The sequence below is a fragment of the Pyrenophora tritici-repentis genome, chromosome 10, assembly GCF_003171515.1.
Source record: "Pyrenophora tritici-repentis strain M4 chromosome 10, whole genome shotgun sequence".
Classification (NCBI taxonomy): Eukaryota; Fungi; Ascomycota; class Dothideomycetes; order Pleosporales; family Pleosporaceae; genus Pyrenophora; species Pyrenophora tritici-repentis.
Window position 1 is genome coordinate 4,158,014 of NC_089399.1, and position 14,155 is coordinate 4,172,168.

General features: G+C 49.7%; 4 protein-coding genes across 4 annotated transcripts; 1 reads left to right on the forward strand and 3 right to left on the reverse strand.

Moving 5' to 3' along the window:
- Positions 1 to 2: 2 nt before the first annotated feature.
- On the forward strand, positions 3 to 1,577 carry PtrM4_054270 (uncharacterized protein; the record flags this gene model as incomplete). The annotated part of the gene is made up of 1 exon (XM_001937146.1): positions 3 to 1,577. The coding sequence occupies one exon, from the start codon at positions 3 to 5 to the stop codon at positions 1,575 to 1,577; it is 1,575 nt and encodes a 524-aa protein (XP_001937181.1).
- A 2,756-nt stretch (positions 1,578 to 4,333) lies between these two features.
- PtrM4_054280 (CrtC multi-domain protein) lies at positions 4,334 to 5,668 on the reverse strand (the record flags this gene model as incomplete). Its single annotated transcript, XM_066105052.1, has 4 exons — positions 4,334 to 4,852; positions 4,916 to 5,321; positions 5,377 to 5,450; positions 5,504 to 5,668. 4 exons carry the CDS (start codon positions 5,666 to 5,668, stop codon positions 4,334 to 4,336), a joined length of 1,164 nt encoding a protein of 387 aa, XP_065959616.1.
- A 485-nt stretch (positions 5,669 to 6,153) lies between these two features.
- On the reverse strand, positions 6,154 to 9,152 carry PtrM4_054290 (uncharacterized protein; the record flags this gene model as incomplete). The annotated part of the gene is made up of 2 exons (XM_066105053.1): positions 6,154 to 8,743; positions 8,776 to 9,152. The coding sequence occupies 2 exons, from the start codon at positions 9,150 to 9,152 to the stop codon at positions 6,154 to 6,156; spliced, it is 2,967 nt and encodes a 988-aa protein (XP_065959617.1).
- Positions 9,153 to 12,556: 3,404 nt separating this feature from the next.
- PtrM4_054300 (Membrane-bound metallopeptidase) lies at positions 12,557 to 14,056 on the reverse strand (the record flags this gene model as incomplete). The annotated part of the gene is made up of 1 exon (XM_001937149.2): positions 12,557 to 14,056. The coding sequence occupies one exon, from the start codon at positions 14,054 to 14,056 to the stop codon at positions 12,557 to 12,559; it is 1,500 nt and encodes a 499-aa protein (XP_001937184.2).
- Positions 14,057 to 14,155: the final 99 nt, after the last annotated feature.

Genomic DNA, 14,155 nt, shown 5'->3' on the forward strand with positions numbered 1-14,155 from the left:
CCATGCCTACTATCAGCAAAAAGAACTCGAACAAAGAGTATCGTGAGAGAATAAAAGAGCGCACCAGAGCAGGACACTGTGGCTACAGCCTTTCATGTCCAGATGCACCCGGACAACACACATATTGTGAATTTCACCGTCGCCATCGAGCTACTAAGCAAAGAGCAAAGCGCGCTGAGAATATCCACAGGCACGCATCGACAACTAGTCTAGAAGATTCTCGCGACGTGACGCGCCAAGCTCCATCGGCTCCACAAGCACAAGCAGCATTGCCCACGCGCGCTGTCCATGCGCCAAACGTATCGTGGCAGAAACTATTTTGGGTTTCTTTCCCTGACACAAAGCGACTCGACGAGACGGCCACTCTCGCTATTCAGCTTTTCCCCGAGGACCGCGAGAGCCTTGGTCACGATCCCTGGCTAGCAGAAGCCTGTTCGATGACATTGCACAACACTGTCATACCGTCTGGTAACGAGGACTGCTTCATACACCAAGGCCTAGTCACGGCACTAGCCACGAAAGCACTGGCTCAGATTTCCGTCGATGCGCATACATGGGACTGGCTGGCAACCCAACTCCAAGGGAACCTACTGTCCAGGTCCTGCACAGATAAAGATGGGAATGCGCTGCACGGCATACTATTCCTGCATTGGACCACCAACGAGCCCACGAACCCCACCCTAGACAAGGTCTACAGCAAGGTACGCCTGTTAAAACACATCCACCCAGCATCGTTTCGCGTCTACCCAAACGAGAATGAAGCCGAGCAAGAGAGGAACAAGCTAGGGGACATTCGGGCCTTAGACGAAGTCGCTTCTTCGTCGCCGCAAGAGTTTTCTTACCGGCCCAGGACATGCTATGGGCATGGTCCATGCAAGCTCCGCGATTACCAGACAACGGTCCACAAGAGGACACAGAGTGGCTGCGCGATGCACGTCCATGTTCGGAAACGTGGAGACCATCATGAACTTACCTGTCAGCCAGAGGCGCAAATGCTGGAGACTACGTCGCAGAACAGCCGAGGTCGGAAAAAGAAACCGATAGTGGCGTCAAAGTCATCTAGGACACCAGCACATAGTGCTGATCATTCGGCACATTGGTTCCACCAAGAGTTCGTCCCGTCACTACAGAGCTGTGAGTTTCGAGTCTTCATTGCCACTGAACCAAGCAAAAAAGGCATCCGAGGTCGGATTGGTCAGGTTATTGCCATTGCGAAGACTTCCTTTAATAGTGATACACAAGCACTCGCGGTACGAGAGTTCCTTCCAGAAGACTTAGAGCCCGCATTGACCCGGTTGGATCTCGTTCGATTTGCCCTCTTTGTCTTTGAGAGGCTACGCGCGCGACCAGACAGTATGATCTTCTTTGAGTCTCTCGAAGTTGGCGTGCGTCTTGATATCGGCGTTGCCAACACTAGGACTGCTAAAAAGGCTTTCTTTGTAAACGAAATCACACGGTGGTACGGAGCACACTACTTCTCTTATCACATCTGCGCAGAACCAAAGACGCAAATATGCAAGGCGTTTGCGGGTGCCTTTGCCATGGTTATTAACTCTGGTACGGGGTGCGTATCCTAGTCATGTTGTACTCCTGCACGCGACTCCTGTGATAGTCCGGTGTGCTCCTATAGAGAACAAGGGTCTTTTTATAAGTAGGGTCCGGTTTTACGGAGTTATTAAATTATGCCAAGCCATGATTGCAGTCAGTATTGTAAATCAAGGCGGTGTTTCTAGTATAGGTTTAAGTGAATCCCGTGTGCTCTACCGCTGGAGTTGTGAGAGTCACTGTAATGATAAAAGGCCGGTACAAGACTAACAAAACTCCATCTAGCTACCACCCGCTTTAGCGTTAGCCTTACCGTGTCTGCACAAAATGAGCTGGTTCGAGTAATGAGTCACCCACAACATCAACACATATACACAAAACACATCATAACTTCACCCCGATGGATTCAATTCAAAACGCAATTCGAGGTATCAAATCACGTAAAGATGCTGCATCTTCTTAGCTATCGCGACAAGGCAAAAAAAGTATAGAGTTGATCGGACGACACTCGCTCGAAGGCATAAGGACTAACGCCAGCCCCGCATGCACACCTACCTTTCCTTCCGCCCAAAACACGAGATACAGCTTATACGATACTTCTGGGCAAAGCTGACGCCAAGGTTCATCTGATATCGTTTCTCGTTTGCTCTATCTAATGCTGGATACTGCTTAATCTGACTTTATTTTTGAAGTTAAGATGTGTCCTCCAGCTCTACGAATTGCTTCTGCAGTATGTCATGATCTCTGTCTTTCTGTATCTGCTCCTTCTATCCATACCATAGTCTCTACCAATAGCTTGGTGATATCCTTATATTTCTGAAAGACGGAGATAGGCATTGGTGTAGCAGTGGGCCTAGCTGCAGAGACTCTCCTGCTGAGCGGTAGCCTCTTGCCAGATCCGAATACACTAGAACTGGTGGTCGTTACTGAGGATCTATATGGTGTTACAGCACTTGGGTACGGTGCAGGGCGTTGTCCTGGGCGGCGATGAAACATGCTGAGCAGATAAGAGCCTTCTAATGTTAGACCGTAGCGACCTATGCAAAAACAGGATAAAATGCTTACTTCTGAGTGAGGAAGATCTATTTTGGGTACTTGGGCCGGTATTGTGCGGGAAGATAGTCGAAAAACGCCATCGGGTCTTAGGGCATCTGATCCTAGGCACCCATGTGGGTCACGTGACTGTGCCAATCAGGGGTCGAGCAGCGTACCGGTTTTTCGTGTGGGGGGCAAGACAAGACAAGATGAATCATGGCGACATTAAAACGCTCACAGTGAGATGTACACCACCTAGACTAGACGAGCAACGATACGCGACTTTGCGCCCTCTTTTGTTAGTAAAGGGGTTTCAAAAAGCTGGGTTGCACGCTTCACGAACAGAAAATCCTCCCATCTCATCTCACGCTGGCAGTTAGCGATGAACCGGGATCGTCATAAAGCTAATTTATAAGCGAAGTAAAGCTTATAATTTAAGCTGTGACACGATCAGATAAAGTAGTACAATGTGGAGCCTCCCACATCTTTAATAAGGATGAAGAGGGTTCTTCATTGGAGTACTTGGCTGGTCAAAGTTGGTGTCTTACAAGGTGATCTCTGATCGAAGAGGTATTACTGCAGCTGTCCAGGACGGCTCAAGATAGTCAGTAACAATCTTAGTTTGCGTTTGTTCGGACGGCACAGCTCTAAGCCCAGCTCTCATCTTTCAGTCATCTGCTGGAGCTCGACAACCAAGCTGGGCGAACACAATCTATCCAGAAAGGAAATCAGTATTCATCAGCTCATCTCCCTCTAGTTGGACGAACAACGATATAGGTACTGCTTGGCTTAAGGGGGGTTTGGGGGGAGAGATCAGACAAAAGCTCGCACAGGATACCGATTACTAGTCCCTGACGGCCATGGATCTTATTATCTATTGCAACTGCAACAAGATCCTGTTAGCGGTCTTTCTCATGCATCCCATACGATTCAGCCGCTTGAGGTTGGAATGCTCAAGTCTCTTTCAACTGCCTATTCAACTGAGCTTTCAGCACACCTTCATAGAAGCCAGGGGCTTCTCCCAGTAGTGAAAAGAGACTTCCCCCCGGTCTTTTGGCGTACCTGGAGTGCTACTTTTAAGCCCTTAACCATCATGAAGCCCCTTGAAGCAACTCGGATACACCCACCTAACCCCGAAGTTGTACTCAAAAGATTCTGTGAGGTATTAAGTCTATATGGAAGTTCAACTACTGTAATTAATGGAGACGATTAGCTTAAGATTATATTTCTCGATCATCGCGTCTAGTAGTTCGAAGTGGGGGGCTGTAACTATCGTGATTATCAGCCAGTCAGCGTTTGCGATCAGTATTCGTGGTGTTTTTTTTGGAGCGAGATGGGCGCTGTTACGTTCCAAGACTTACAAAATGTTGCGGTTTGTGAGGCAAGGGTATTGCGCATGTCACGTGCGTTGTCCTGGCGCTCCTCCCTCTCCTCCATGAGCACCTTCTTCCCTTACCAGCATCAGAGATACGTCATGTAAATAGACCCTGATTATGGCTACATATAAGGTGGCCATGACAGCACAACAGACAACAGAACACAATATACTCTGATGACTGCCTCGCGCGGTTACACTTTGATTGACTGCATATACTGCAACAGTAGCTCTACAGCCTCATTTCTGTAGTAGGCTTGAAGTGCCGGAGCGGGCGTTCGGTGACTCCGGGCGTTCGGTGCACAGACACGGTACGTGTAAACACGAACACTTGACGCTTAGCTGACAAACCGCCAAACCGCTAAAATATCCAACCACCTACTCTAGCGTAGAAACTTGTTCCACATGCCCAAACAGGCTCACGTCCTCGCCGTCCCACGTGCCAAAACCCTGCGTATACGCCTCTGACAAATCCATCGTCACACCCTCGGCCGCGCGAAACAAAGCATCATGCGCATATTTGGTCATCCGAAGCGACGTGTTCTTCAAAGCGAGATCGAGCTGGAACTTGCTGAAGTAGAGTCTCCCGTTTCGGGCATTGCGCGAGACGCCCCATGCGCGGGACGTGGCGTCGGCTTGGAGGACCTCGTGGACGCCGTTTGGGTGCCAGATTGTGACGACGGCCACATCGTCTTGGTTGAAGCCGTGGATGTCGGGTTGGTTGATCCAGGCGTGGATGAAGATGCCGTTGGAGAGGTAGAGCCAGAAGGCGTACCAGTTTGTTAGTAGCATTTGGCCCCATTGGCGCTCAAGAAAGGCAAAGGACTGGGCGGGGTCGATTTGGAGGGATTTTCCTTTGACGGTGATGTTGCCGGATATTTGCATGTGTGGGTTTCCCTAGTGGCTGTGTGTTAGTGTTTTTTTCTTGGTCGTTTGGTACACGATGTGTTTTTCGCTTACCCAGTACCATGAGTATCCAGGCGGTACGATGGTGAAGTCGGATGGGCCGAGGGGCTCGAGTGTAATGTATCCGCTGCCGCCCATGTACACGTTCGGACCCGTTGGCTTAGCGTTGAGGCTGACGGCAACCTGTCCGTAGCTAAGAGAGAGGAACGTGTCTGTGTAGTTGTCCGAGCCTCGGGGACTGGAAAGATTTTGGTTGGGTGCCACAAGGTTCAAGAATTCGGCGCTTCCTGAGCCTGGTTCTGCGTATGTGGTCCCAGTCGAGGAGAAGTCGGATAGGTCTTCAGCGCCTAACATTCCAGCTATCATGTATCCTTGTTTGCCAGCACCGACGATGCCGATATTGGTAGTGACGTGGTACTTTGCACCATCAACAGTAGTTATCCAGGCCAGGTAGAACCAGCTTTACAGCGTCAATCAACCTTCAGGTGCTATAGAGATAAGATTCTATTATTTACCTATTGTATCCGGGTTGGTTCACATTCTGGAGTATTGCCATAGTCTCACGGACGTCATATCGTCCAGCAAGTGTCTAATTACCGGGTTATCATAAGGGACGACAAGACTTGAAATGGAGGAACGCACTCCATCATTTTGTCTTGTGCTCGGTGGGAAGTCTGCTGGAGCGAACGAAGGTATCTCGACTTTGCTAGGGAGAATAGATTGTCGAAAAACTGCTGGTGAAAAGGAAGGTATCTCTAACGTGTTGATGAGACCAGCTAGACATAGTGGAGCAAAGCCTAGTACCATGATGAGAGTCTTTAAACCAGAACAAAAGTTCCGAAAGTGGATGAACGGTGTAGAATTACTTGGTCTGATGAGATTGTGTCTAAGTACTTATATAACGAATATGCGCGGATATTCCGGATACAACAATTAGGATCTGAACCTCCGTTTCCGAGAAAACGTTTTTGTGGGGTTATTCGGAAGATCCGGATAGTTATTGTTGGAAGGCCTTGTACGATCGTACGGTGAATAACAGTAGCTAAGATAATCTTGTGTATTGGTATTCTGGTGTATGATGATTCTACGAATGTGGGGGCTACGAAGGTATACATAGCGTTGGGTCCGAGTTGGGCCGAAGTAGGATCGAGGCGGTACATTGGGCCTTATTAGGCGACACACCGTGTGTATGCCGACACTGGCAATCTTTTCTTATTGTAACGACTGATGTAAGGAAAAACGGGTCTTCTAAAAAGGGCACAATGAGAGGGATTCCAAATAGGCATATGTGCCTACTCCGTAGGTCGCTGCACAGATCCCTCTACTCGGATTGACAGCTTGTTGCTTTCGATGAAACGTTCTAACGCGCGATTTGGTGTTGCTTTCGTGAATGCGTCCGCGGGGTTGTCCTCTCCGTTGATCCAGCGGATCTCAGTGATCTCGCGACGCTCGTATGACTGCCGAAGCGCCATGATGTCGATCATCAGTCGCTTCTCAGCAGTTGTTCCGAGTTTGACGAGGCATTCATACAAGGAGTATGAATCCGTACACACAATAAGTGGGATCGGTGGTAGACCTAGGCGTCCTGTAATTATCTTGAGGGTTGTTAGGATAGCGATAGCGATGTCGACACCGCTAACCATGCCGTACGTTTCTGAGGCAAGAACGCTCCGGGTAACGCGTTTGCATTTGGTCGAACTCCAATGGATTACGTTACCACGAATATCAAACGTGCTGTCTTGTCGACTCGACTCATTCGCAAGGATAAGTAGGTACCCTAGCTGTGAGCTAAGGTCTTGGTTGTTCGCGAAGGATCCGTCTGTGAACACTACCAGCTTTGCTGTAGCGAGGTCGAGAGGGACGTATCGCAGGCCTCGTTGTATGCTCTCAGATTGCCACTGCAGCCGGCGGTTAAGCTTCACGTATTCTGTGTCCTTAGGTTGTTGTATTTGCGCAGCCGCGGAAAGATCGAACGATGCTTCAGGTTGGCATATCGACGCAATGTACGCGCCACGCGCGCGCTGCTCCATGTACTTCTGTGCTCGGTTTGCTGCCTTCGGATCAATGATTTCGATCTTGGCACCTTGTCCCTTCTGCGTAAGTAGAATCGTGTCTCCGCGCAACGTTAGAGTACATCCGTTGAACTCGAGTGATACTTCTTTGGACAGTCTCTCCTTGGGCTTAGCTCGAAAATTGGCTTTCTGGAGCGCAGCGTCTTCTGCACCAGAGAATGCAGGCGTCCCAATCGCGAGAGTATCGTCTGTCTGCAGGCCCACTATTCCAAACGCTTCCCGTCTCCCGTTCGTGATCAGGAGGCACGGGTCATACGTTGATGTAGCCATGTCGAGCTCCTTGCAGTGGTGTCCTTGGTACGTAGCAAACCAGTGGACTCCTGCTTCCGCGATTCCATAGAGTGGCTTGATTACGCGAATAATTGTTCCCTTGGGATACTTTGTTATAAGCTCCTTTGGGAGGTGCGCTAAAACCGTGCGGAATAGCTCTGTTTGTGCCTGTGGGTACGCTTGCGTGATATCTCGTAGTTCCACAACCATGCCCTCATCGAGTAATGCAGGCGCTAGGGCTAGAATCAGGCGCTGGCTGGCTCGTTGGATGGTTGGCGACTGCGTCAGGATCTCGTGTTTGCCCTCGTCATTGTAACCTTGAACAACGAGGCGTGATTTCTCGTACGGGACCATGGTCTTGCCTTTGACTTCGCGGACCATGCGCGATTTGAAGATACGATACCCGCCGTGTAGAGTTGGATCAAACAGCTCAAAACTGAATACTCCACGGCCGACGAGGTCGTCGATCTCCTTCTGATCGGATGCTTCGAATGGAGCGCCCGGGACGTTAATCACGCCGTCATTGCGTAGCTTGACGGCCAGGGCGTAATCGTCCTCCTCCTTCTTCGACAGGTACTGCACCTTGGGCTTGTTCTTTGATCCAGGTGGGCGGCCCCGCTTGCGCGGCTGAGCCGCTTGGTTGGCTTCCGCCGGTGGTACCGGTAGTGGCGGTTCATCAGCAATCGCTTCGTCTGTGGTCGGAGATCCACCTGTGCCTTGATCTGCGCCGTCTATCGCTGTAGTCAGATCGCGATAGTACGGTTTTACGACAGTGGATCGGAACGTCGTTGGGCCGTTGATCATGTCTACAGTAACATCGTGGTCCTTCATATCGATGACTCTATACGGCCCTTGCCATCCATTCTTCTCGCGCCATACCATCACCTCACTCTGAAGAGGCAGTGACAGTACCCCGTCTGTAGTAGGCCCATTCCTGGTACCAAGTGCGTTGCTCACCGCATGTTCCGCTGCAGCCTTCCGCAGCGCCCTCATCGCTTTCTGGATTGCCTCCGCGCGATGGGTTATCGAGGGAGATGGTGGTGAATCCATGGATATCCGGGGGTATGCTGGTGTATACTCGCGGAATCGGTCGAAGTTGTTGTAGGTGAGGGGAGGTTGCTGACTTTGGACGCGCTGATAGGCTGGCTGCGGTGCGGATTCAGTTGTCTCTACAGGCTGGCTTCGGATTGGTTGGTTTTGGGCTTTCTCAATCGTTTTTGCTAGCTGGTCCTGAATCTGTTGTTCTTCCTCAACGGTCTCCTGTCGTCCTTGCACACGGGCGTGGGTCTGGTCTTGATCGCGGGTTTGCCGACTGTCTACGTCTCGGCCTCTTGTCCTTACAGGCGTTTGGGTTCGGCTCTGGGCCTGGCTTGATAATCTCCTGTCTGTGGACTGTACTGATCCTTCACTGCGTTGTTGCCGTAGTGCCCGCTCTTGCAACATGTGCGCAGCTGATCGTGTGTCAAACACAGCCGACTGGAATACGTCCTGAGGCCATTCTAGGTACTCCTCCATGCGTAATAACCTAGCTAGAGACTCACTAGGTGCCATATTAATACGGCCAGTATACACTCCTTAAAGCGGAGGATCCGCTTTAGTTCCTTTGTGTATATTGGCTGGGCACGTAGGAACATTGCCTCTGTCCATCCTTCAAAGTCCTGACGGAACTCCCAAAAGAGTTCTTCATCTGCTGTTGGTCGATCTGTATAGTCCGCAATCGCACGCGCAATGTACGTTGTTGCTGTAGTAATCCCTACCTCATCGTCTGGAGCTTCAAGGTTGTCCTCCCACATCTCTGGATCGATGTGATGCCATTCTCTTGGTTTTATGTTTGTGGTCCCTAGTAGCGCCTCTAGTGTGGGTACCACTCTTCTACTACTGCTCGCCATTCCTACTGCCGGCGTCCTGGCTACCGGTGCTCTTTCCGATGATGTTCTCTCTCCTGCCATTGTGTTCTTGTTGACGCTTGTTGCGCTAGCTGCGTTCGCTAGAGATGCGTCGGTGGTCGTGGGTTGTACACGGGTCAAATCTCAACCGGTCGGTTGGCGCGTGTATAGACGGCGTCTTGGAACGCTTCTGATACGGCTGTAACGGTCGGTCGCTAGCCACGAACGACGCCTGATATAGCTAACAGTGAGCTTAGCATAGATAACTCCGCCTTGCTGATATAGGCAATCTAGGGAACGCGCGGGGTAAAGAATCTATCTCTTCTTAACCTAACTGTCTGTGACTGCCGTGCAATCACTGATCAGTGTTGGAAGGCCTTGTACGATCGTACGGTGAATAACAGTAGCTAAGGTAATCTTGTGTATTGGTATTCTGGTGTATGATGATTCTACGAATGTGGGGGCTACGAAGGTATACATAGCGTTGGGTCCGAGTTGGGCCGAAGTAGGATCGAGGCGGTACATTGGGCCTTATTAGGCGACACACCGTGTGTATGCCGACACTGGCACTATTAGTAGTAGTATGACTACCTAATAGAGCGCTCTCTAAGGCACAACGGTAGTGGTGGTACAGATTCGTATTGTATTGACTAAGGAGCTATTCACACGTTCGTAGATCCGTGTTGCGTGCTGTCAGATAACAGGGTTCTGATGGGAATCATAATAATTGTGGTTGAACGTGTCTATTGTGGTGTGTGGTGCAGTCTCGTGGGGGATGAGACGGAAGGTCGCCCTGTCCTAGTCCCTCTTGGGACTAGGGGGTCTACGTAACGTGATGATCTCCAACTCCGTTGCCTTCCACCCAAAATCTACCTCATATCTGACACGTGCAGCTGCGTCCAAGCTCCCCGCTAGGACCCACCTGCACGTGTCACCAATCATGTGACTACTCCTCCGCTTGATACCACCAAGTCACTTACGGACTGTATTCTCAACAAAACTGATGATTATTGATAATTGTGTGTCCTCTCCGTCACGAAGTTGAGGGCTACGGGGGTATATATGTCGTTTGATCCGAGTTAGGCCAACGTAGGATTTAGGCTTTTACAAAGGGGGTCTCATCCCTTACCTAGGGGCATTGAGCCCCTCGGAAGGGTTTTTACCCCTTGCCTAGAGCCGAAGTAGGATACCCCTTCCATCTGACCCCTTCCATCTGACACTGTGATCCGACAATATCACAGAAATGTAAATGTTACAAAATCTTTACAAGCTTTAATGGACTACATCTCTAACTAATATCGTAATAATACCCAATACTTGTTGTTGCGCAACCTCTATTTTCAAAATGCCAATATCTGGTTGGGCGATGGTGTGACCCAACTTCAACACCAAGTAACTTCACAACTATGGTTCGGATTGAGGATGTGATAGACACCATCAAACTACGCAAATCAGGTGCTTCTTTTCCGTACCGCGCTGTCGCAAAATATATTCGAAGTTGACTGAACAACGTCGTCGCGAAGACACCAACATCTAAAGCTGCCGAGTGCAACATGGGCACAACAACAGCAAGCACTCAACCCACAACAGGAGCACAAGCTCATGCTATACATAGAAAGACATACTATACGTGGCTTGCCATCTTCAAGAAGAATAATACAAAATCTTGCAGGGCCGATAGCGAGACGGAAGGTCTCAGAAAGTTAGCTTACTCGGTGTCTATATCGCCATGCCGGCAAGCTCACCATCAAACGGATTAAACGAAACGCCAGCATCGATCACGACAAGCCCAAGGTGGAATAAAGAGAAAGACACAAATCATATCTTCACATGCTCCACTGAAGAATGCAAGAGTACGGCGCGTCGGGGATCGACATACACGGAATGCGATTGAGAAAGGCTTTGCTATTTGCGTCTTCCAACACATAAAAAAAGTTTTCACAAAGATATTTAAGGCTCCAGGACAGCTTCAAGAGGCTATAAACGATGGCAACTGGGAGTGGATTAAACTTATTGCTTGCGTAGGCACTTCCGGTAAGGCATTGTCACCGGCGCTAATTTACAAAAGCAAAACTAAGTTCGATCGAGCTGAGTTGACGACGTAGAACCCGAAAAACGCCAAATATTTTTTGCTAAATCCCCTTCGGAATTGTCAAATAATGACCTTGGATTGGCCTGGCTCGAACAGGTGTTTGATCGCCTCACGGAGGAGCAGGTAAGACGCCCATGGCGGCTCCTCATCCTTGATGGCCATGACAACCACCTTATGGCCGTTGTTATCAACTTGTGCGTTTCAAAGAAGCTCCTTTTGGCGGGGTTTTTTCGTCACATGCAACTCGTACCCGCCAGCCGCTCAATGTCGCCTTGTTCTCGCCGCTTATTTCTAACTATTCTCGCCAGGTTATGCGTTAGATTCGAAAGTCACAAGCCCTGGTAAGCCTTCAAGAGAGTGACTTCTAGTGGATCTTTTGGGCAGCGTAGAGCAGGCATACAATGGCTATTGATAGCATTAAGAAGAGTTTTCTGACCACAGGCGTGTGGCCTATGGGTGCTGAGATAATCCTCGAACGCGTCGACAACAACAACACATTCAGTTAGGATGAGACTTCAAAAACTTGGCAGCACGATAATAGAAATCGCTGAACCCCGATGCGAAAAGTTTATGATACTGCGGCTGCTGACGGGGCCAATGTTCAAGCCAAGCGGTTAGTGGGTTCATTACACTCTCTACACGCGAAGAACGAGCTGCTTCTTCACGAAAACGACGGCGGAACAGAATTAAAAAACGAAGACCGAAAGGCTGAATCTACAATAATACAAGGAGTACCATGGCAGTGCTGTTCTCTGGTGTCCCCGGAAGATCCGAGAAGCTCGTGCGCGCGAGGCAACGAAATAATAAGAAGCCAAGAAGCTACAGCTTGTAAAAAGAACCCGAGCAGGAGTAACTGAAGGCAGCCTCAATTATCTACAAAGAAAGCTGGTGGAGCAGGCAAAAGCTGAATGTTAACACGCAAAATAGGCTAGAAAAGCGAAGGCTAAACAGCTCGCCTTCGCCCAGGAACTTTGAAAAGCAACAACGCAACGCTGCAACCTCACAAAAAAATTGCGATACACAAAAGACAACAAAGCAAGCAGTCTAGCGAGTGTCGACATCCATAATCAAAAAGCATCGTCGGGTTGTTGATGTTAAAAGTGGCGCGGCACCCGTGCCACAGCCTCCACCGCAGCCACCCAGAATGACAAGGTGTTGGGACATGAGCGTACCGGTACAGCCAGCCCGGCGAGTTTTTCCGGGCCGGAAGCTTGGACCACTAACGTGCACGGACAGCTCATGCCCGGAGACACCTCGTGCCCCGCCGAACACCATATCCACCACTTCAAAAGTGAGGCTATTGAGCCACGTACAATAGCTATTGTCATAAGATTCTGTGAAGGGGTTGTAATTAGATGCTTGCGATCAACTTGTACTATCTATACTTTTGTGGGAGGTTGACGTTGCGGCCACGTGATGTGACTTTGGCTGGAGTAGCAGATAGCTCATCTCCAGCTTGAACACCAGCGTGAGCAGCGCCAGCGCGTTTTTGACGCTTGTTACTTGGTGAGAGTACTTGTGAGGCTTTACGCTTGCGTTGTTGAGCTTGTTGGATAGATTTTTTCTGGTGTTGAGCTTCAACTTTGCGCGCGCGTTCAGCTGCTTTCTCAGCTCGCTCAACCTCCCTCATCTCTTTGAGCCTCTGCCTCTCTACACGCTTCTCCTCGAGCTCAACTTGACGCTGCAGTTGAGCCTCCTTACGCTGCTTCTTGGCCTGTGCTTTTTGGAGTTTCTCCTCCGTCTCATCTCGCTCCCGTACTGCTTCTCTAGCTCGAGCATCACGCAACTTGCGAGGAGACCAGAAGACAGCGCCACCGTGATACTCCTGGCGCTGTTGAAGGTCAAGAGCTTTGCCCTTCTTCTCGTGCTTCTTTTTGTGTTGAAGAGCCTCCTTTAAGCCCTCATTCTCATGCTTTAAAAGCTCATTCTGAACAGAGAGATGGTGGACGCTTGAACGCAGCTTTCTTGCCTCATACTGATGGCTATTAGTGACAGCAGCTCGAACTAATCGATCTATCTTTCTCCAATCATGATCAGAGAGCCCTGATGATGAGCTTCTCTTAGCTTCTGGCGTGCTGGCAAATCTACGAAGGATAACGTTGGCATCCATCGGCCAGATCCCAGTGGCTTCGAAGGCCTTCAATATGAGGCTCTCCGTGAAGGAGGATATCCAGGCGCTCCAGAAGAGTGGGAAGAAGTCTCCTTTCTTGATTGGAGCGAGACCTTGAGCCTTATGGAGATGGTTGGTGAGCTCGTTAGAGTAAGCTTGAGAGAGAGGCTTGAACAGCACTACGTCAAGCGGCTGGAGCGTATGAGTCGAACGGGGGTGAAGGATTATAAGGAGGGTCCTGTGGCGATCACAGTAGTCGATAAACTCCATCGTGACATGAGATCCATGGCCATCAAGGATGAGCAATCGCCATCTCCCTGATCGCTGCTTTGTATAGCGATCAAACATCTGCTCTAGCCAAGCTAGACCTATGTTATCGTTTGACCAGCCTGTTGGAGATGATAAGACAAAGACCTCATGTTCTCCTGCCTTGATATCCTCTACCCAACTTGATCGTATAGCTCCTTTTTTAGCTGCGTAGATAAGGCTTGGGGGCAGCGAGCTCCCATCGGCGCAGCAACAGGCCAGGAGTGTCAGAAACTCGCGTGATCCATCCTGGAGAGATGCTCGAACCTCCTTCTTCTCCCATTGACGCCTGCTGAATATTCTCTTGCTTCTGCCTATCAAGCCAATCAAGAAGCCCTTCTCATCCATATTGTATATATCTCGAGCCTCAAGGTGATATTCAGTGATCTTTCGATGCAGTAGCTCGAAGTAGAGACGGTATTTTGACTCAGAATCAGCCAGGTGGCGAACACGACCCATGGCGGTGGTCCACTTTGAGATTATATGGATCTGGTGTCTGGTGATGAAGCGAGAAACCCATCGATCGCTTAGCTGCCGATGGGCTATTTCAGATGAGAA